This window comes from Melospiza melodia, chromosome 6 (genome assembly GCF_035770615.1).
Source record: "Melospiza melodia melodia isolate bMelMel2 chromosome 6, bMelMel2.pri, whole genome shotgun sequence".
Taxonomy (NCBI): Eukaryota; Metazoa; Chordata; class Aves; order Passeriformes; family Passerellidae; genus Melospiza; species Melospiza melodia.
This window is the reverse complement of record NC_086199.1, coordinates 5,688,887-5,713,064: the sequence shown is the minus strand read 5'-3', so window position 1 is coordinate 5,713,064 and position 24,178 is coordinate 5,688,887. Positions and strand designations below refer to the sequence as shown.

The 24,178-nt window shown below is 38.3% G+C and overlaps 1 protein-coding gene across 3 annotated transcripts in view; it reads right to left on the bottom strand.

Annotated features, from left to right (window-relative positions):
- PPM1A (protein phosphatase, Mg2+/Mn2+ dependent 1A) overlaps positions 1–24,178 on the bottom strand; it is a 34,714-nt gene that overhangs the window by 9,937 nt on the left and 599 nt on the right. For 2 of the 3 annotated variants that reach the window (XM_063159744.1, XM_063159745.1), the window contains exons 2-5: positions 9,822–10,673; positions 7,958–8,075; positions 2,893–3,001; positions 272–329 (exon numbers count right to left, since the gene is read on the bottom strand). In XM_063159744.1, coding sequence (XP_063015814.1) covers positions 272–329; positions 2,893–3,001; positions 7,958–8,075; positions 9,822–10,655 — 1,119 coding nt within the window. In that variant the 5' untranslated portion in view covers positions 10,656–10,673. The remainder of the gene's footprint in view (positions 1–271; positions 330–2,892; positions 3,002–7,957; positions 8,076–9,821; positions 10,674–24,178) is intronic. The other variant, XM_063159746.1, reaches the window with a different exon arrangement.

Below are 24,178 nucleotides of genomic sequence, written 5' to 3'. Positions count from 1 at the left end.
TTTCCACCATTTGGCAACACTTGGAAACCCAAGCAGGGCTGAAATAATGAAATTCCAGAGGACAAATGAATCAACCCTACTGGAGTTTTGAGATGATGATCAGCAGAAGGCAGCAGAAAACAATTACAAAACACAGTCCAAAAAGCACAACAGTGTTATTCCTTTCTTGGGGGAAAAGGGTCTTTAACAGGAATTTGTAATATCTTTCTTTACAAAACAGATCAAATAATTGGGGTGAGGAGAAAGAGAATGTAAGAGAGAAGATACTTACAGCATCATCATTCCTGTAGGGGTTCAGTCTGTTATACACAGCTTCAATCACACTCCGTCTAGAGCAAAGAAAACAAAAAACCCACAAGATTTTAATTTTTTGTATTTTTATTTTTTTCCCCAAGTCAAATTCCCATTTTTAATTTAAATGCAAACTTTAGAAGATTCCAAATTCACAGAACCATTTTTAGTCCAAGTTAGCACTTTAAAACCTTAAAAAAAAAATTAAAGGATTTTTCAAAAAATCCTTTAAAACCTTTAGGCTTAAGACAAACAAGGCTGAATATCCTTTGGAGTTCAGCAGGAGAAGAGCACAACCTGACAGTCAGCTCTTCCCTTTGAAAAAGGGCAGCAGAAACCTCAGTGGACACTGAATGTCCTGGTCATTTGTGCCCAAAAACCACTGCAGTAGTGCCTCATGTATTAAAGCATGTATTATGTATTATTTCCATAGGGGAACAGTGTTGTGTTATTTTCTGGACACACAAAAATTACATTCTGAGGTACATTTTTGTTTGTGTTATGCCCTAAAATGTACTTTCCATGTGCAAACATGAAAAAAAATAGATCTAGAACAATACTCTTCTACAATGACATGGCCAATACTCAATTTTGTCTGGTAAAAAAATATAAAAAAATTTATTCAACCATTTTTACAGTTACCTCCTTTTAAAAAGGCCCCTACTTAGCATATTTAAGATAGCTTGAAATTAACCTTCATCTCTGGGATTCCTGACTTTTCTAATAGTGATAGAAAATTGATAAGAAATAAATTGATAAAAGATGAATACATTTGCCATCAACATGCAAATGAGCAACATGATTTTTATTTATTTCTTTTAACATAGGGTGAAAAACTGAGGGTTTAAAAACCCCTTGAAAACAGGCAATAAAAAAACCCCAAAAAACAAAACACAACCAAATGTGAGGCTGAAGGAAGAAGCTGCCTATGCCTTTAGAAGTATATAATGAAAAAACTTTGAAGGGAGAACAGGAAGGAAAGAGGGGAGTAAAAACCAGAAATTACATATTGGACTTCAAATGCAACTTTTTTTTGGATCCCTTTCTGCAGAACTAAGTAAGATGAAGTAGCAGATTGTGGTGCAAAGCAAAATTCAAAGAGCAACCTTTAAACTGCTGATGAATGCATGCAGAGCAATCACAAAGGAGTGCAAGAGAAGAAAAAAAGCAGATGACAAGCTTTGTAATCATCCTGCAACACTGAAGAGTCAGGAACTACCATGTATAAACATCATAGTGAATGGGTATAGGGCATGAAAGAAGAGGTTGGATTCAAAGCAATAAAATCAAGCAATTACACACAAGGTACATTACACATATGGATTGGAAAGTTTCCCACATCTTTCAAGAAATAGGTATCTTTGATTCTAAATACAGGCAGGTTTCTTGGAAAGCATTATTTTCCTTCCAAATTGGCAACAGTGCTTTAAGTTACATAAACATCCAATTAAATCAATATTTCTCTAAGTCCCTATTCAAGCTAGCATCACTGAGATACAAAATCCTGCTGAAGTCACATCACTTCAGCATTTCTTCACAGCCATGATGCCACTTCCAGCCAAAGGAGATGAAGAAAAATCAATTTGTATGCTGCATTTCATGAGTAACTGACTCACTCATACTTCAACAGTACAGCAGCCCGTCCAAAATAGATGCTATTATACTTTAAATTGCCATCTCTTCTTCTCCTAGTCAAACAGTTCCTATAGGAACAATATTGTTTTCTAGAAGCCATCTTTACAGTTATCACTTTATAATTTAATTATTTTATCCCTTCATAATTTGTTCAATTTTTAAATTTATAATTTATTCAATTACATGCCTGAAGTCCTGCTGTTTTGTGTAACAATACAAGCATCATACTCTGAAAGGTCAAAAATATTCTATACCACATGTGCCCTATCCTTTTTAACACAGCACAGGCTCATGAAGAATCTTTTGAATCAAAAAGCTCTTGGTTTGGGGTGCAAACAAGCTGAGCACATTGCTTCCTTAAAGACTGAATATTTGAGAAACCACAGAGCATCACCACCGAACCCTTCAGGGACAAAGTCAGCTATATAAAGCTACAAATTTAACTTCCCACTTTTCTTTTTTTGATAGATTTCTATCTGGCTTTCAGATTTGTCACAAGCAGAGAGGAACAAAAGCAAATTTTTAAGCAATTACAACATGGCTACAGACAAGAAAAGAAAGCTGCCAAGCAAAACATTTTATGCATATAACTTCTTGTTGAAGTGTAGAACACTTCAACCCAAGTCATTAAAGTCAGGGCATTATTTTCACATGTTCAAATGTAACATCCCCCCAGAAACCCCAGTTAAATTAAAAAAACAGACACTCAGGCCACCCTTAAAAACCCCTCATTCCTTCCCAAAAACTACAGTTTGACATTTAATTTTTGCAATGATTCACAGTCAACTCCACTCTTAGGCTTGTCCTTTTCATCCAGAACAACTGCGTAATAAAAACTGGAGAACAGATCACCACCTTTTGTGCTGTGCCCTTCCTCCCTCCCTGCCCCCCAACTTTTTTAAGAGTGGCCTTGCAGTCCCAAAGTGATTGAAATGAACCCCCACATGTACACTGATGTGAACTCACTTGCTTGCCAACTCCCCTCCCGGTGGGAGGTTTGGGATGCTCTCAGTTGCTAACGTACGCATCACGTGGACTAAGTCTGGCACTCCTTCACCCTGCTTCTTTATGATCTCTGGGAATCAGAAGTACTTTTTTTGTAAGTGCAGTCCAAATTTAACTTCAAAAGATTGAAACACTCAGTTTTATAAAAAAAAAAAAAAAAAAGGCAGCTTAACATTAAAAATAAAATTAAAAAATTAAATTAAAGCGACAGATCGTACTCAACATGGTAATTGTTAACTTTGGTTCCGTAAGTAAAAATCTGTAACAGATTTGACACAGATTTACTGCTGTTCACATGCTGACTTGGTTTTAGAAATACACAGCTACCTAGTAACAGTGGGGAAAAAAATCTTTAATGGCTTTCCTGCTATACATTAGACAGAAGATGTAATATCTTCCCAAGGCATAGGGCAGATATTAACATCAGCTTTATCACTGCAACACAAGATAAAATATTATTGCCATCACAGAAAACAGAGTATTTCCAAGAAATAAAGGGTTAGACATGTCAGAAGTAATTCCCATGGCTGTATGTGTATAAACCAATACTTGTACCTCACTGCATTACAGCAACATGCATATTTTAAGGACTATTACACATAAATTAAAAGCCAGGGACATCACATCTAATTGACAGTTTCATCCTCAACTCAGGAGATATTTAAATTCAGGGCAGAAACTTAAAGCTGATCCACTCCAGCTTCTGGGTGAAGAGAATCTGTATTGTAGCCACAGCCACATTTGCCAAGACATTAATTCTTTAAGTTTATTCTCAGGCCTGGTTGGTTTGTTTTGGGTATGTGTTTGCTTTTTTCACTTTTCTCCTCAAGTCAAAAGTACACAGTTTTATTTGAATTCAAGACATTCAAGATCATACCAGAAGAAGTATGAAGAGTCATTCCTTAAACAGGCATTTTATGAAATTTAAAGAACATTTTTTAAAATGCATCTCATTCATTTCTCTGTAAACACGAGCTCTCAGAAGTTGCAAAACATGTGAATTATTAAGACCTGGTGCTTTTCATCTCCAAGTGAATGCTGCAACATGCATACAGCAATGTGTACATATGTGCACATCTATACATGCATGTATGTACATGCACACTGTTCTTCAGCTAATAAAGCATTTACACAGTTTGAAAGTAGTTGGAATTCATCAGTACCACTTTTGAAAAATACTCAAGCATTCAGATTTTGCCCTAAATTCCAGAAGAACACACCAAGTTTCCATTTTATAATTTGTGAGATAAGGTACATTGAAAGCTTTTAAAACCAACATGTATCCAGTCTTTTTTAGTCAAAACAAAACCAAACCTAAAAAACAATTGTGAATTACTTTTTGTGTATGTAATGGTTTTTCAGGGCTGTGTGTGTTTACAAAAACCATCAGCTCTGTTTTGCAGTCAGGCTGTGTAAATTATTTGCAAGGTATAGTGGAAACACTGCCTAGTCCTCAACCAGCATCAAACTCTGCAGCACAAAGCTTTAAGCTGTTTCCTTCAAAACTTAAATTTTAAATACATGACACTGCACACCAGAGACACCTCAAAAACTTGCCATTTCCTCAAAATCTACAGCCAAAGTTCATTTTACCATCTTACATTTAGCAAAGAAATAATCTATGAAATCTTAAATCTGAATAAGAAGCCAAGATCTCAGATTTGGTTTGCCAAGTTCCTTTATTGTGCAATTTTGAACATCTAGAATATGCTACATTGTGCTAGTTCTAAAGTTCTGCTGTACAAAAATAAGGAATTTATACTTGACCTATACTACACAGTTTCACAACCTGTAACTGCAGTACATTTAACATACAGTCTCCACTAAATGAATACATTTATATTTTGATAAAACTATAGATACAGACTGAATGAACACTGAAGACACAACAAATGGAGTCGGTCTGCTAGCTGTGTTTAATTTATTGGAATTATCTTGTTTCAATACACCTTTAACCCTCCCCCCAGTCTTTAATTTACTTTTAAACCTTCTACACATTTCCATGGCATCAAGTACTGGAAAAATGTACTTACAACCCTAAAATAAAGGATTCAAAAATGGGAATTCCATACAAAGTTTAAGAAAAAGCCAGAACTTTGTTTATGTGAAAATCAGGGAAGGAACATATAACAGCTAACTTAAAATTATTTTTCTCTACATAGGTATAAATATTGCAGGGAATATCTATTACGGAATGGTTTTATGTAAAAAAAAAAATGAGAACAGAAAAAAAGCTTAGACAAGTTTCTTTTTAGAGTCAACACATTGATAACACATATTAGTGCAAATAATAGCAACACATTTTGGAATGATTGATTACTTCTACCATGAAGTTCACATGATACTTTAGGAGTAACATTGATTTATTGCAAGTAATGGCACAAGGATGCTTCTCCACACTTGCTGCTTCTTCCATTTTTTGGTGCAGCTACAAATCTGGACCACAAACATATCAGGAGAGTCTTAAGTGACATGGTAAGTAGAAAAGTTTCTACATTTTTTAAAATCTGAATCATCTCTCCTTATTCAAGATGACCATCATTATTAAATCCTATTCAGTCTTAAAATTTGCACTAGTTCTTAACAGTATAAAGGTAAATTCTGGGCCAAGGGGATAAAAATACAACCAGAAAAAAATGCACATTAGAAAGGATCGACTCTCATTACCTGTTGGACTTCACTGAGTACTGAAGTGCATAAAAATATGTAATATGCATTTTAACCAAGCTTCCATCTTAATGAATTTTAAATTTAAATTGATATTACAGATTAGTAAGATCATTCTAAAAGTATTCTTTATATTTTTTAGTTCCTTCAGCCCAAAATCAGGCTTTTAAAGTTAAGCACTGCCACTCTTATAATATCCTAAGATAAGAGCAAGATTATTCACTGTAGTGTATAAAGTTTCAGATGCTGCAGCAGTCCTACCTTACTAGTCAATAAGGCATTATCCACTTACTTCAGAAACAATGCAATGGCACATTAATTAATTAATTATATATTAAATATAATTAAATTTATCAACTTCTGTTCTTGAAATTCTGCCTTGGTTCAGGCCTTTCAACTTTCCTCATGCATAAGTCCTAAAAGGCCAAATTCTGCTAACAGCTGATACAAATCACTGCTGGGTTGAATAGTGTTTACTAAATATTCATTCATTTAAATAATCTTTTTGTGCAACAACAGACAAAAGATTGAGGATAACTCTAAAATTTAAGCAAAGACCCTTGAGAGGAAGTACAGCGTATTTCCTCAAGTTGTTCAGACACCATCCCATTAAATTAAAGTGCTTTATAACTACATACAGAATCCTTCTGCCTCTATGCAATTACCACACTTTGATCATTCCTGCAAATTTCCTATTTGTATAAATGCAAAGTACCAGCAGCCAAATTCCTGGTATGTACCATAACCACATGCAGGGCCAGTGTTTAGGCTGTTCCTTTACCAAATGAAGCAGCTATACAAAAATGCCAGCTGTCCTCACTGTAACACTCCTGGGGTAGGATGAGGCCAGCTGAAGATGCAGCCTTGGCTTCATCATATTTTCATATTCTAGGTCATGGGTTTGTCTGAGCTCAGCCACAATATCTAAGCTAAGAAGGCAGCACTTGCCCAGATCAGGAGAGTTAGCAGGCTGTGAATCAACGTGTGAATGTACAGCACACTTGTTCCTCAGCAGATCTGTGGGTGGGCACACACTGTGAGCTCCTCCTGGTGCAAACCTGCTCCCTGCTCTGCTGGCACCTCCCTCCTGCAGTGGGACTGCACGGGGACATTCCTGCCACGCTGCCAGGGACATTCACACCAGCACTGACTGTGCACCAACCCCTCCTCTCCTCTCCTCTCAGGCAAGTGTGGGCATTAAACACACAAATGTCTGCCTGGGCACTTGTTCAGGGGCAGAACAGATGCAGTTTGCTGAGAGCTGGCAAGTGAGACCTAGGAAAAACGTGGTACTTTCTGCAGGAGCACCTACACAGGTTGTAAGTGCTGTAAAAATTGCACATGGATTTGGCTGAGCCCAAAATTCCCATGCAGGCAAGTTCTCTGCGAAATTTCAGGAGCTGCAATGTGTTACCATCATGCAAGTTAAGGAGGAAAAAGTGCATAATGTACTCCTCTAACTTACTGACCACTGCTGGCACAGCTGTGGAGAACTCTGCCTCTCGTGCCCTGTGTGCTATTAAGGGTTCTTGGAAGGATACACACACATAACTAGACTTGTAACATACAGAGGAGTCCACTTCAAAAATAGACTGAACCTATGCAAATAATGCATACAGCATGTCTTAGATTTCAGAAACAAACTCCAAGATGTAGTTGGTTTTAAATATCAAAAGGCACTATAAATGCAGTTTTAATCAGAAATTATTTGAATCTACTTGATTTAAATATCATTTCTATGTGATCCAAAAAGCCCCAGACTCACAGTTTTGATTTAAAGTTTAAGAAAAATTTTTAAGTTACTATCAAGATGAGTTCCTAGCTTTTGTTTGTCACAAATGCTTAAAGATTAGTTTTGACCAATTTCTGACATACTTTCAAATAAGTAAATATGTAAGCAGGTGCTTAAAGATTATAGTAATTGAGTTGTAACCATACTATTATTGGATAATAAAATATTACAGCTAACTGATTTGCACTTAACTATAAATGGCACTCAAATTATCATCTTCACAGACACTTTGTAAGATATTTTGATTATTTTCTTTAACTCCATGTGACAGGAACCAGGATTCACTGGTCTGAAGTTAGTGCTGTCAACAGACTCAGGAAGAACACTGGGCATAAATGAATTCTCTGCCATCCTGAATAATTTTCAGGGCTACAGGCTGCTGCACTTTCATGGCAGAACTTTTTCAGGATATATAGAGTGCCTTTTTCAGAGGTACACAGGATGGCCAATGGCACTTGAAGGTCTATTAAAAAGCCTGTATGTGTTAAGGGTTTAATTGTTGGAAGGGGAAGGGGGCCAGGGGTCTGTTTAGAAACAAAGTTACTTATTTTTTTTTAAATGATCCACCTTCTACTCTGCTTTCCAGGTACTTGTCCAACTCTGCCTCTCTTTTCACCGCCTCTGGTGATACCTTTGGTGCATTCGGAAAACAGATCAATATCACACTCATGTTGTCTCGACTTCCCTGGTGGAAAAGAAAACATGATTTGAGAAATGTATACACACCAGGCTAAACACACATCAAAGCATTTTAAATACAGAAATTCACAAATCATATGGTATCAGAATCCAGTTTTGACTATTGTGGAATAATACTACCATTAGAATTCATCTCCCTGTACCCCTTAGAGAATTCCAGGCCCATTCATTTGGTACAACTCTTCAGTCATTGTTTTTTCCACTTTTATGGTTTGAAGACTACAGGGAGGCAGTTACAGACACCCCACTGTCATTTAAAAACTGACATTAGTAATGAGTGATGTATAATTACAAAGTTGTGTTCCATCTTGTTTTAAGTGCCATCCAAACATTTTGGGAAAACAGCTGAATGGGTGAACAAAACCATGACTGCTCAAAAGCACTCATCAGGAAGGTGCTAAATTCAGACAGTGCTTCCACTAAAAATCACAGCTATTAGGTTTTTCCTTCATTTTCCTTCATTTTTCCTTTTCATTTAAAACATGAAAAGTTGCAAGTGACAGAATTTGTTAGAAAACCAGCTGTAATGTACTGAGATCTTCCAAAAATGTTTACATTTAATACTCCAAATAAAGGACCCTCAATACTTGGATATTTAAAAATACAAACACATTCTGCTTATGCAAAGTAAGTGTTTGGTTTACTTACAATAGTCCTTTGCTTTGGCCTACAAATATGCATCCACAGGCTTAACTTTTAACACTAATTAACTCCAGTGATGTCAGAAAGACCAAGAACAAGCCAGTGTGCAAAAAAAAACCAGTATATGGGCATGGGAAGGTGCTGACAGTTGGCTCCTGCAAAGCTTACAGCATCCACAAGCCACTGTTCCCTTCCTGGTATTTGCTTTTAGGATTCCCAAAGAAAAATAGTAACCAAAAATGTAACCATTATCAATCTGCCAAGGTGTTGGAAAGCAATTCCAATTTTTCATATGGGAAACAATGATACTATTAGCCATGTGGGAAGAGCAGGGATGTTGTCTTGTTTCTCTAGAAAAAAGTTGGCTTTTTTTCTTTATGATTGCCAATTTGCCTTTGCAAAATAAGTATCAAGCTTATGAAACTCAGTAACTGCATCACACTGCAACTCATTAACACAAAGTAGAAGTTAATGCAGACAAAGTTACATAGTTTTGTTAACCCAAATAGTCTCCATCTACTAGAGCTGGTTTCAGAGCTGTATCACACAACAGGGAGTAAGAAATACAGTAATTAAACCAAAAGAAAAACTAACTTAGGAAGCCAAGTCTTCAAAACATGAAGTCAAGGTTCACTGATTCTGCATTTATCTTGATGTAAATATGACAGTAATGTTAATACTATGTGCCCAAGAAAGCAGGGGAAGATTAGGAAGGGGAAATACACTCTCTAGCCTGATTAAGTCTTGAGAGTTGAGGTTTTGTAAAGTACATTATGAAACAAAAAAGGGCAGTTATTGTCTTTAGCTTGCCCATAAATTCCCATTAGTTTATAGTTTTCCACTGATCACAGTGTATCTGTACATGATTATAATCTCTTAATTAACCAAAACCACCCAGAAAAACATTGTTTCTGTTGTGTGTTCATTCCCCCTCTATCACCACTTTTGTAGGATACATGGTCATCACAGTCAAACTCATGTTACCATAAACCATTGAATATTTATAGACTGGAAGCAAAGTTATTATTAGCTTGCTCATAAACTTCTAATAGGGAAAGCACAGTAAACTCCTTCTCTCAAGTCTGGCTACCTTGTACAAGCAGGTGTCAACTATCTCATTGCAAACTTTCTCAAGGTCATCAGTGACTTCAAGTCTGGATCTTACAAAGTCACACAGCTCTTCATTTCCCATAACATCCCAGATACCGTCGCACGCCAGGATGATGAACTGATCATCTTCTTCTGATCTCTCAATTTCATAAACTTCAGGCTCTGGTGAGACCAGCTGTTCTGTTGGACCTTTCCCATGGACACATTTGTAATCAAAGTCCCCAAGTGCCCTTGAAACAGCAAGGGAGCCATTCACACGCTGAATCATGACGGAGCCGCCTGCGTTCTGGATACGCTCCTTCTCCAGAGGGTTGCTTGGTTTGTGATCCTGTGTGAAGAAGTGAACCTTCCTGTTTCGACAGAGCAACCCTCTCGAGTCTCCACAGTTGATGAAGTACGTGTGTTGGGGAGAAATCATGACACCCACAGCTGTTGACCCACTTCTGTCTGCGCCATGCTTCTTCTCAGAGATGACTCTCATGTGTTCGTCAATTTGCAGAAAACCTGTTCTGATGCCGCTCTTTACACTTTCCACAGATGGTGGCCCATCTGGCCCTTTAAAATCCTGGTTGCTCGTGATGTGATCTAATAAATGCTCACAGCAGTACTTGGCAACTTGGGATCCAGCGTGCCCATCATAGACAGCAAAGAACGACCATCCATCGAGTCCATTTGGCAAACCGATCACAGCCGTGTGCGCGTCCTCCATTTCCACGCGCCAGCCCTGCATGCTGCTCAGGCCGTAGCGCAGCCCGTTCCCCTGCCCCTGCGCGTTATGCTTCTCCATCTTTGGCTTGTCTAAAAATGCTCCCATGGTGACCTTCCTTCAGTTCTACAAAGATTAAAAAAAAAAAAAAAAAAAGGATTGTTAAGATGTTTCTTAAAAATCCTGCTGGAAGATGTTAAATAAGGGTACAAGTAAGATGCCTGAAGTACACAGATGGAAAGTTGAATTTTCTGTGTCTCCAGTTAAATTTGCATTGCTTTCATCTAATTTAAACAAGGACACTACTACCAGCTGAACTGTACTTTTCATATTTTTGTATTTTCAGCTGTTTTACTTGAAAAATTCATGTTCACTGTCATTCATGGCTCTGACAAAAGCCTCTAATAGAACTGTGTATGCAACGAGTTTCAAAGAGGATTTGTTAACTGGCACACATCTGAATGGCTGTTCCCTGCAACTACTGAGCCATGAAAGAGTTCAATGTTTCTAGGACACTGGCATTCCCTAGATCCCTACCTGCTGGCCACAAATTCCTGCTAACACTGCTTTTCTGGTAGTGATGGGAAAATGAAAGCAAAATGATTAGGTTTATTTTTTTTAAGATGGGGATTTCAGGGGTTTTTGGGTTCAGTTGTTATTTGGCTTTTTTAAAACAGATAAATGATAAGAATGACCAAGAGGATGCCAGAGTCTGCATAAAGGAAAAAGCAGCACTGGATAAACTAGCAGCAGGACTGGGAAGGAACAGAGCAGCTGTCCCTTTAGGCAGCAGCAAGCCATTAGTTTGGCTCAGCCATCTTGTGAAAGCTCATCCTTAGATTTTCGGTTAAATTACGCAGCAGCTTCTCAGATGTCTGTGCTGCAGATTTACTTAAAACCCTCATGTATTCATGCTTCACTGAAAGACAACTGCCCCTGACAAATCTGAGGAAATCTGGGTGGAAATAAAATCACATCTATTGTATATTCTTGTGTGAATCAAGATTCAAGCCAGACCCATACACTGCACACCCTCTCCTCACTGGGATGTGATACAGCAAATATTCATGCTTAAGAGAATAAGTGATATTTGCAGGCAGTGTAAACTGACTGGTTTATCTTCATGGTTTTCACACCCTAACCATCCAACCCACCCTTCTAATCCACATTGCTTTATTTGTGCATTCATTATTAAAAAAATCGTACAAAATAGGTCACACATTTTACATACTTGCAAATTATGCCTTGGGAAGCATCCAAGAGCCTGCAAATCACTGTTATACAATACAAAGTAATGGAACAAAACTATGAGCTTTTCTGTTTGAAGACTGTGGACAAAAATTATCTGTGAAAAGAACCTCAAAAACAGATTTTACCTGAGGCCCCAACTAACAGCTGCACTAGCAGAAAAATCAGTACATTTCAGAAATGTTTAGCTTGACCATGGAATATATCTGACCAGTTTTCTAAGTGACAACATCACGTTTTTATAGCATGCTTTTACTGCCATTAATGACACCATCCATCCAACAAAGCTCTTCACACTGTCTCTTCCAGCCACTGTCAACCTTTCTGAAACATCTGTGTTCAAATAAACAGTCCAGAAATGTTTTTATTTGATCTCACCACAACAGTGATTCAAATGTGAGGCATGGGGACTGGTTATGCACTCTTTGGCTCACATGCTTTGCTAACAAAAACAAAACACATACTTCAGCTGCAGGGGGATGGCAGCAGCCATTCACCTCTGCTTCCCCTCACCCCAAACCCTGCTCTGGAGTTCTGCCTCTTCTCAAGTGAACACAAAATCCTGATGGCCAAGCAAGCTGTAACTAACCAACAAAACAGAGGGTGCACCGTGTGTCGTGTCCCAAGCACATGCAGGAGGTTCACATTACTGCAGTTGCTAGGAAAAAAATACGACTTAAGACTTTTTTATCTTCACATGCAACTCTAGTGAAGTCAGAGTGATCAAAATAATTACAGAATGCTGCTATAAATCCTGTGGGTAATTATTTTGCTGAATAACACTTTTTATTCGTTTTATGATAGGAGCAGAGTTTAACACTGAATGTTCTCTTTGTTGAGGAGATCATTAAACAGAATGCAGATATTCAACTTTTTCACCTTAATTTAGAGCTGAAAAAGCAGACACTGCCCTGGCCAATATAATTCTGTGAAGTATTTGACATTATTGCTTTATTTAAAATAAAACAGGAAAACATTAAGAGCAGGGTACAGTTATACTGACCACAAACACTGCCAAAATCTGGACTAAAAAGGGCCATTTTTCTTCTAATCTCTCACCTTAGTATGCACACAACATTCAGAGCTGTGCTTTGTAAACTGTTTGTCCTGCTCAGTAGTTTATCATGTAAATTAGAAATACTTACAGTCTGTGTGAAGTTCCAACAACTACAGAACTGCCAGAAGTTAACAAATCACTCTCCATTTAAATACCAAATCGCCTTATCCCCTCCCAGAAGGAACCCTAAAAGCTGGTGGTCTTTGAAGCTAAACTTTGTAGGTGAGATGTTGCTCTAGGATTCTTCAGGGGTGAGAGCTGCCCACCATGGATGAGAATACAGCTGGGCAAAAGGAAAACCACAGGGTGGCCATGGAACAACTCCTTCAGAAGCTGCCCACAGCAGGAAGTGATCCCCCTCTGAAAGCTGCAATAACAGACTGCAGTTGTCTTCCCTGCCATATTCCAGCCAACCTGACTTTTACCAGAGTAGCAGTCTAAACCTGGTTTTCAAAATCCTCACTGTATCTGCAGAAAAAGCATTGCTTACTTGTGGATAGGATGAATGTGCCAGATCTTTAGGTTTTTTCCCAGAATTCCAATTCTCATTCAGAAAAAATTCAGTCAGTTAAAACAGAACCATCTGTAACTTGTGATGAATTGGAGACTACCTGCTACTTCTCCCCCCATATCCTCAATGTGCAGTTAAAACCTGAACAATTTCAAGAGTCTTAGCTATGAACAAAAAGAATTTTAGTTTTACAAGAAGGGAAGGACACACACAGAGAGATGCTGACAAAAGAAAGCCATGCCTCCTTCCTACTAAAATACCTTTTAGAGCTGTTTTTGAGTTCACATCTTTCACACACTGGGGTCCACCTAAATTATGAGCACATTTGCCATTCTTTGATGAGGTGCTTTGTGCACTCCAGTGACTGAGCTGGAATGACACCTTTGGTTAAGCACATAACTCTGTATGCAAACCTGATTAACCTATAGCAGTGCAAGTGCCCAAGTTCCAGCATGACTTTGTTATGTAAAAACACAGAACAGAGTGCATGCAATCCATAAAACAGATCCTGAACATGGCTTAACTCAGCCTCTCTTCATGTCTTTAGTCATCTTTCTTATGAGGAGCCCTCATTTTATGATCTTTATCCTCCAAAGAATTTTACTCTCTTAATCCAGTCACACATTTCTACAATCATGCCAGAAAACTGCAGCCTCATGGCAGGAAACAGAACCAGTCCTCTACCCTGGAAGCCTCAACTTTTGGAAGGCTTGAATGATGCACATATGTACTGAAGGAGACAGACATTCTTCCTATTAAAGGCAAAGTAAGAGAAGAGGCACTTTAATCATGAAGTTTAGTGGCAAAATACATCACCTTTTTTTTTTTTTTTCTTAAAGCAGGAGCATTCTGAACAGTATTTTAAGGGTGGTGCCTTGTAAAAGGGTCAGAGGTGCAACATTTTCTTCATAAATGGTGGCTCTCACACATCATCTCATGCTACAACTGTACAGCCATCAGCCAACAAGCCTCAATTTTAATCTAAGATGATTTTTGGATCACCATTTCCAAATCAGTGACTTCCATTAGTTTTAGGTCCTAAATAAGAAGAACTTTCTGCAGTCAAAATTTCTGGATTTTGGCTCTGAAGAAGAGAGAGGCATGTGAACAAAACTAGATGTGAAAATGGACCCCTGTGAACAGAAATGAATGTGCAGGGGGTGCATCTCTGCATCTCCCAGTGCATTTGAACCACAGTTTCTGAAGCACTGATTTTGTGGAGGTCAAACTGAAGGACAGTCTCTCCAGCAAGTGCACAGAAAACTCAAGTTGAAGTCTGCAGACAGAAAAGTAAGAATACTGTACACAACCTAGAAAAATCAACACAAATAACAAGGTCTTGGATAAAACACAAGAGTGCCAAAATTCAGAGGACTGCAGCATTAGAAACAGAACTGAAATAATGAATGGAGCATGCCAAAGAGTCAGTACTAAACTCCTTGAAAGTAGATGTAACTGGAGAACAGAGTGGCAAAGAAAAAGGAGGGTAATTAGTATCCCAGGCCATGGAGAACCAGGGACAACCACAGATACACCACTGGAATGCATGAAATCTCTTTGCTCCTTCATTTGTTCCTCAAATTGTGCTATCCAGGCAGCACAACTGCAATGCTTTCTGCTACACAGGAAAATAAATTTTACTGGTTTGCTATTTGCTTGTTCATTTGCCTGAAGGTTCAAATGAACATAAGCCCTAAATTGTTCACAAAGGACAGCTAATGCAATTCCACACAGCCCTACAGAAATACAAATTTATTTCTCCAAGGAATTTGGACAAAGATTTGATCATTTTGTCCCAGCAAACTAACCACCCCCATCTGAAACTTTCACTTGAACAATATGTAAATTAATAATCCTTTTTAAACAATGTCCAAGCTGTATTCCTTCCACTAGGATAAGCTGCTTACATGAACCACACTGAAGTCACAGGCACTTGTTCTAACTAAGCTGAGAAATACCCCCACACTCCAATTTCCTGGAACAATTCTCTCAGTGACATTACACCCTGTGTGCTGTAATGAGGAGCACAGAGAAAGATTACAACCTTTGCTTGAACTACAGGACATAGAGCAAGTCACCAAATTATACAGACTAGAAAAAGGGTGTTTGTTCACTTCAACTGCAGCCTGGTCTGCTGTACTGTTCCCTCTGCCTGGATGCAGTAGCAGACAGCATGTAATTCTGCAAACATGGAAACATTTTCAGAAGTTACAGCCTCCTGAATGAAAAACTGACAGTACATAGTGGATGCCCCAAATCAATTAATTTTAACAAACAACATGTCAGAGAACATCCCAGGGATCGGAAGAATGACTAAAATAAAACAGAACACGCAGATGAGGAGACATAATTACACCACAGTCATGGGCTGAATGAAGTCATGAAAAAGCTTCTTGCCAATGAAACTATTTAAAAGCTATTGGAGGCTATATGACTGAGTTCTGGCACTCACAGTTTGAAACATCAATAAAACACCAAAAAATTACAGTTGATGTTTCTGAATGTGTACTTTCAGACACAGGAATATATGGCAGCTAGGAGACATGAACTGTTTATGTAAAAGAAGTAAAAGAAATAAAACACAGAGCTGGGGCTATTTCAATAAACACAGACTAACCCACCATTTCCTCACCAGAACATTTGTTTCTTGGGGATCCAACTCAAGTCTGTGTTCTACTTCAGTAAGGCAACTGCAAAAGGAAGAACATAAACTACCCATATGGGTAAGAAAATTTCTAGTAACATTAAGAACTTTTGGTTTAGAACAGATGTAGGAGGTATGGCTTGTGGCAGACTAAAAAAAAAACAACAAAAACCAAAACATCAGAGGAAGCTAGTTAATAACTCTGTGTGTATGAAGGAAAGTATGAACTATTCCAAATTTCCCTACTTATCCTCCCTCCCTCCCAGTAATTAAAATGCAACAGTGATGGCTGTTACAACCTCACAGCACAGCAGAAAATACTAAATCACTGCACCTGTGATACAAACACCTATGAGCTCTGATCTCTTAATAGCTGCTCCACAGGCACTGCCATTTCACTGAGCTAAGTTGTTTGGAGAGTTGTTTTTTTTAAAACATAACTTCTGTTTAAAATCCCTTCTCCTTGCTAGGAGCTGACAGCCTTTCCAAATGCCTCCCTGTACTAAGCAGCAAAATATTTGATGCCACGTGGTGTGTATGGCAGGGCAGGTAGGATTTAGGAGAGGATTATTAAAGCCTTCTGGAACACTGAAGGTAACCATTTCTGAGTTAACACCCTCCCTCCAACAACATGTTTCAGCTTCTTCTTCAAACATTATCTTCTGCTCCTACCTACCTTTCCTGCAGACAACTAAAGCTGTTCCAAGGTTAAATGAGAAGCTTCTCAATATTGAGTGTATTTTGGCTGAGGTTCAAACTCTCTCCAGCAGAGACATGTGTAATCTGATTTCTGCAAAAGGAAGCCCTGGACATTGAAACAGATAATTCACCTCTAACAAATGGTTCCTTCAAAAGTTTGAAAGATGGTGATGTAATTTCAAGAATTCTTTATGGAGTTAATTTTGCAATCTGGACAGTTATGGAAAGTTCTTTCCAGAATTACCAAGAGCACTGCTGGGAATGAAAATTCACTACACTGATTCTGAGAGGAGATACAACTTGCATCCATGAGTGCCAGTCACTCATCAGGATCCTAACATGACTGGCACCCTCAGAACACCATTCAGTGAGTATTTCTTGGCCCAGACAGAATTCTTGCTCTTTTCTAAATATCTGTACTACAAATTAGAAGTGGGAAGGTATAAAAAAACCACAGCAGAATCAAAGTATGAGCAGCCCAATCACTAAGAAAAACTATGGAGACAACCAAAATGGCACTAAAAGAACTATGAAAATCAATGAGGTAGCTCTGCATAAATTCATGTGCTGCTGTCTGAACAGCATGAGAATGAAAACACCAAAGTCCTGGCTTGAAAGCATTAATAATCAGAAAACATGTCCATGCTGCTGCTGCGTTCAGCACCTTGCTGGTTATACTTCATTTTCCAAAGATTTCTTACTTAGAAGTGTTGGAAAATAAACAAAAGTCACCCATTTTAGACAAAAAGCTCAGACAAGTGCTTTGTTAACAGCGCAGAAATTCCTGCAGGCTCCAGCCAAAATTCAGAGCCCCATTGAAACAACAGAAAAAAAAAAGAACTGGAAGATCCAAGGAAGCTGCAGTCTGTGTAGACAGAATTTGGGAGAAAGAAAGGCCTTGCTTCAGTTTATGTATCAATGAGATGCAGTAAGATTCAAATTTTTTGAAAGAGCAAGGCAAACAAGTGAATTTAAGGATTCCAACCAAGCTGCTCATGACAGAAGGAGTACACAGAGCTAGGCAGCCTTTCCAACAGAGCTGCACACAGCAACAGTTCCACCACAAAGAAAACACGGCTGAAAAGGAAACAGAAAGAGACAACCCAGAAGAATGGAGCTATAGTGAGTTATGAAAGTTGAATTACAATTTTTTCCAGTATTTGTAATACCACGAGGGCTCTGCCACTGTCATTTCTCATCACTGCAGATCATTTCCCCACTCCTAAACATTGTGGGCCTAAGTGAAAATTCCTACTTGGGTACAAGCCACTCAGAGTGCACAAATTTAACAAATCTGAACATATAAAATTATTCAAAGAATAGCTAAAATCCTTATTTTCTCTAAATTGCTTTTCTTTGATCTCTTATTTAGAGCTTGAAGCCTCAATATCTTCATTCATTGTCAGTTTTACCAAGCAAACAACACTTGCCACAACAAGAAAGTTAAAGATTCACAGAGGAATTTTTTTTTTTTGGAGGAAGGCTCATGTAATTCCAATGCCATTTCTGTGTCAAAGGAAAAAAACCAAACCTAATCAAACAAAAAGCATTTATTTTTTTAATCAAGTTCAGCTAAATCTATTCAGACAAATCAAGACAACTGGGGAGTCCTAAGCCATTCTGCCCCTACCCAAAAGAGTGAAGGTTTTGGGTAAAGAGCCTCTAGAGCTGAATGGGTTTTGTCCACAACTCTTCTGGTTGTTCTAATGCACCTGAAGTCAAGCTGCTGCCACTTTGTCAGTGTTTTAGCTAAGTGTTAAAATAAACCAGGAAAAAGATGCTCCATGCAAAGAGGTCCCAATGGGATTATTTGCTGAAACTTCAAAGACAAAGGGAGGCTCGAATTACAATTTTAAAATCAGCAAAACAGCAATTGTATTAATTGAACTATTCCTGAAATATAGGGAACAAATTATACTCACACAGTCACTCTCAGGTCAGGAAACTGCCATTTTTTTTTGCAGTTGATATTGTTTGTTGCCTGTGGCAATGTGTACGAATTCTTACAGGACCCCACCATCCCTCTGCTGTATGGTTTCACTGATAACCTCACCACAAACATCTTAACAATTTAGTTAAATTAACAATTTAATACAGTCCTAAACAGCTCAATAAAACTGAACACATGGAATCATTCCTCTGTCTGCTCCTTAATTTCTCCTCTCTGTGTTTCTAGTTGCTCACCAATATCACTGCTCCTTTTAAAAACTAATTATTTAAAGCTTTCAAACTTCAGATCTTTCTAACTTCAACAAGAAGCATCAAGCAATTGTTTACAGTTTGTCTTATAAGCAATTTATTTTAACAATATGGCTGAATGAAACCCAAGTGAAAATAAAGTTTATACAGACAGAGCTTGGGAGTAAAATAAAAATAAACTATTTGGAGAAAACACAACCAGTATGTGTGTGCCCAATAATTAGAAGATGATGTTTCCACGGAGGCCCCAGAACTTCCTGTTTAGTCAAGCACTCAATATTATGAAATAATGCACTAACAATTTCCCAGACCCTTCACTTCACATGAAAACATTTGTGGGGTTCTAATCTCAGCAACATTAACACTGTTCTGGTGAGGATATAGGAAAAGCAGCACACAGGAGAGACTTGAAACCTGATGACTACACACGGGAATAAAATGGCAATAAAATAGGAAATGTGCTGAAGTTACAGCTGGAACCTGGCTTTGCTTGCAAGGAAATGACATCAAAACTATGCCAGAAGCACATTAAGACCTGGAAGTTAAATCCTCAAAGCTTAGGAAAAGCTGGAGTTTGCTCATTTGTACACACACAGAGCTTTTATTTACAAAGCTATTTTGCCCTCACGTCCCCAGCACTCCTATCTCATTAAAAGAACAAGGACAGATGATGACTGCTGCAATAAAACAGATTTTTCACCCAAGACTACATAAAAAGAAACAAATAAAAAACAACCCTTGTTCTTAGCCTTTTCTGCAGACAGAAGCTTTCAGGACAGAAGGCTTTCCTGAGGGCACACTGATTGCCAAGCTCACTTCTATCACTCCCATGATAAACAAGGCACTAAAGCTGCTCCTCTCCCTCCAAACCAGAGTTCATGACAGCTCTAAACATTCTGGCCACTTAATGAGGACAATGTTGAATTCACCTCTCCTTCAACAACCAAAGCAGTGCTAATGCCAGCATTTCCTACGCTTACAGGGCCTTGCTCTGCAGCCTCAGAGTGGTTTTTTACAGAGAGTAGCAGCAGTTGATTTTTAACAAGGGTCTGTCCAAATACTTACTGTAATTGACTGAGGGAACTAGAAAATTATTTACTGACAGCAACTGATTCTTTCTTCATTAAATTTTCCTACAATTTAATGCTAGCTGCTTAACCGCCCACGTTTTTCCACATTCTGCACTCCTTTCCACAGCCTGGGTTTTACTCAACAGCTGGAGAATTCCTTCAACTCATCCTCAAACACAAAGAGCTCAGGCACAGTTTACACATTTCTCGTGGCTACTGCATTTTGGAGCATTTCTAAGGAAAAAAATACCACAGAACTTAATGGACAAATAGCTATGATATATGGTCAAGAAGAATAGAGGCTGCCATTTGAATTTCAGATGACAGGGACAGTTGGCAGTAAAAATGAATTGCACACATAGATACAGAAAATCCTTCAAGTTACAGCTGAGACCCAAATATGAGAGCACATTTCATTCTCTAGGTCACAACCCAGCAAGGCACTGAATGTGAGAGCAACATCACAAATCTGTGCAGTCCCACATAATTCAGCTGCACGTGGCATATCACCACAAGCACACTGAAGTGCTTTGCTTTATTTAAACTGCAGCTATCAAAATACAAGCCATGTTACACTTGAGTTTGTTTGGTTTGTAAATTATTATCTTAGAAGACTTTAGAGACCTTTTTATCTACTAAAATATTCTTACTTTTGAGAATTAACCTGCTAGCAATGAAGAGAAGAGGCTAATGTACTTTTTCCTCTCTCTGTAAACTGCATTTCTCTACATTTCAATATTGAAACGTGGTTAGCCAGTTTTGTTTTTTCCTTCCTGGCACTTTTAGATGCTCTTCTGATACATATAGATATATACTGCTATAAAGTTTACACTCTAAACAGCAGAAGTGTACTTCATTGCAACTGTCTGTCAGTGCAAGAAGTTTTTATTCTGTTGTTTTAGTCACATATAAACACCTTTCGAGAAGAGCTGTTAAAAAAATCAGAGCAAGTGTTTCATGTATTTATAAACACACTCTGTTCTGTAGGCTCCAACAGGCAGCTGAAATATCCATTAGTGAATTGTACTGGTGTTTGTGTTTAAACACAAACAAAATAAGAAAAAAAGATAGCAACTTGACAGAAATCTGTAACTCAGTTTGTGGTTTAACACAGAGCAGAGTTTAGCACACAAGTATAGAAAAGCAGACCTTGCAGCAGTGGCTCAACACCAGTAACACCCAGTGGTTACTGCCTCTACCCAGGAACAGAAATCAGCCTACTCACTCCCATGGCATCACCCTGATTACAATTCCCTTGGCCTAAACATTCCTCCCAGTCTTAAGAGTCAAGTGATTTACTCTAGAAATATGAAATCTTATTAAATGCTAAATTGTTCCTTCACAGACAGACAGCGACATTAAGAAGCTCCAAGTAGAAAATGTTATCTCCGCTGTGATCTGCACCACATCATGGCTCAAATATATAAATCCTCCCTTAAAAATGTTTTTTAGCACTGATGAATGGAATGTACATAAAATGCCATAAAATGTACATTTATGCACGTTCCCTGGATCTTCTAAATATCCCAAGAACGCTGTCATTTTTTCAGGGATTACATATTGTATACACAGACTTGATACTTTGCATTTGCCATTCATTCATTGAAGAGGATTGTAGTTAAGCATGAGTAAATGTTACAAAGTTTATTTCTTATCCTAGTATTCTTAACTGCAATTTGGATCATCTGATTAAAATTACAGAGATCAGTAAGAGCTCAGCAATCAAGTATTAGCCAAAAAGAGATTAATTTCCAAAAGAACAAATGAGACTACATGTTGCATCATTTAGAATGAAACAGATGATACATCAATTTTTTTAAAATAAAAACTGAAAGTCATGTATGATTTATGAGAAAAGAGGAGCAAAAATGACAAAGGTCCACATGCCATAGTAAGCATAAATGCAGTTTGGCTCAGGTTTAACTATAATAAACCACTACTGCCTTGAATTCAAACATTACTACTATTCAAGTCCTTAAAATGTCTCTGGTTTGCAAAGGTAAAATGAAAACAGTTATTTTACAGTACTTCCCATTTCAAAACTTGTTTATTTATTAGCACAACCTGCATCATTCCATCACTTAGTTGCAATGATGTTCTGCTTAGCCAATTACGTAATATTTTGTACATCAGAATTGACCTGAACACATAAAAATTAAGCCAGTAGCAATGTCAACATTTTAGTAAGAAATATGCTATTCTTGAATTATTTATATTTAGGTCATCTTGTAAAAGCAGCTGCTTTAGATTCCCTACTTCCACTAAAAAAAAAAGGCAATGAGATCTCTTATTGACAGCTGCATTCAAAAACATAGCAGTTACATAAGTTTGCAAATTACACTGTGCCAGAGTTAAATATCTAAGCATTTTAACGACAGTTCTCAAAATGCTACCTCAGCAAGAATGACTCAACTCCACTGGATAAGCTGCACTCCAGATAAGAAGCAATGAGCTTGATTTTATAGGAAAAAAAAAAAAAACCAACAAGCCCAACTTTTAGTATTCTGCTTGAATTCAAATTGCCCTGAGTGAGTTCTGCTTGTTTGGACCTGCAAGCTTTGCCACTCATTTGGCATTTCCATCTCTCCTCACTTTCAACAGAAGTATCCCGAGCAAACCTAGAGACAGTTAAGGAAATACTTGGAAAACAGGAATGGTTTTCTACTGTACCTCCAGGGGAGAGATTTACCTGACAACCACCAGGCAGAGGACTAGACCTGAAAACCAGAGCTAGGCCTTGCTTGTATGTGAGAAAACATGGCTGTGCCAAGGGAGAGCAGAGGACAGACAAACTCTTTCCACGTTTACCTGAGGATTTTAACTAAGATCTCTGAGAAAAACATTAATAATTGGCATGATGCATCAGCAAGATTTTAGCCCAGTCTCATATACAAAAAGGAGACCCAGAAACTTTAGGGAGTGAAAAGTTTAGGAGCAGCTAATGCTAGCGCACCAATCCAAGCTGCTGTCCTTTTTTAACACCTTCCCTCTGAACACTGCTGTGACTAGATAGGCAAAACTTCCCTGGCCCACGTTTTCTCTGATGTTATTCACAGAAGAAACTATGAACAGCAACAGAAGGGAAGCTATCAGAGAAGAAATGTGGCTAGAAACTGCAAAAGAATCGACCAAATTCTTGGTAATTTGGCAACTCACTCAGGGTCCTGAGTTAAATCTAGTCTTTATTCCACCAGTACCTCACAAAACCTGCTTCAGCCACCTGATCACTGGAACAGCTCAGCAAAGTGCCACAGGGGCTCATATTTGGAAATTCATTCCCTAGAATCACAAGAGTTAGAACTTCTAGTTCATAAATTGATTCTGCTTACTGTGATGCTAAATATCACAATCTAAGGAAAACATGTCACCTACCTTCCTTCCAGCTACTGCTCTCGTGATCTAAAATTGCCTTCTGTTTACCAAAATAAAAATAAAAATTTCCTTTGGATGAAATACCTTAACGACCTTAAACTTTAAGGTTACCACAGATGCCACCCCAGTGCAAGCACTTTTCCATCTGACAAAAGATATAGCTCCAGAAAATTTACTTTTTCCCAAGTGCTACTGTAAACTTAAACATTAGTTCTGTACCTTCAAAATTTTGCCATCCACATGGCAACACTAAGAAATATTTTAATCGTACCAAATAAATACAAATACATATCGAACACATGTCAGCAAAATCAATTCTCCTGAAACTGTCAAGCTCTGGCTGTTGTATCACAGCTACCAGAACACAATCTAATGTCACAAAAAGGACAGACCTAAACTCAGAACCTCTGGCATTTCCAAACGCAAGCCCAATTCCCCAGCAAATCGCCGCACAACTTTCTCAGCGAGGCCAGCATTTTCCTCCACGGCCTTTTACCACGCACGCCGTGACAGATCACAGACCGTCAGCGCAACCTTTGCTCACGACATTGTTTTCAAAGGCACCGAAACCTCTCACAAACTTTAAACGCCCGAAAGGCGTTGGCGAGGGAAAGCCGCCCGCTGCCTCACAATGTCACTATTTGGGGAGCGCTTGATGCTCCGACCCTCGCCGGGGAGGGGTGCTTTATAAATAGATGCGTGGTGTTGTTTTTTCTTTATTTTTTTTCTTCCCCCCCCCCCCCCCCCCAAGTCAGTGCCGTGCCCCGAGCGTCAGGGCGGCGATGGGAGAGGAGGCTGTTTATAGCCTTTATTAAATGAACTCTGGGCGAG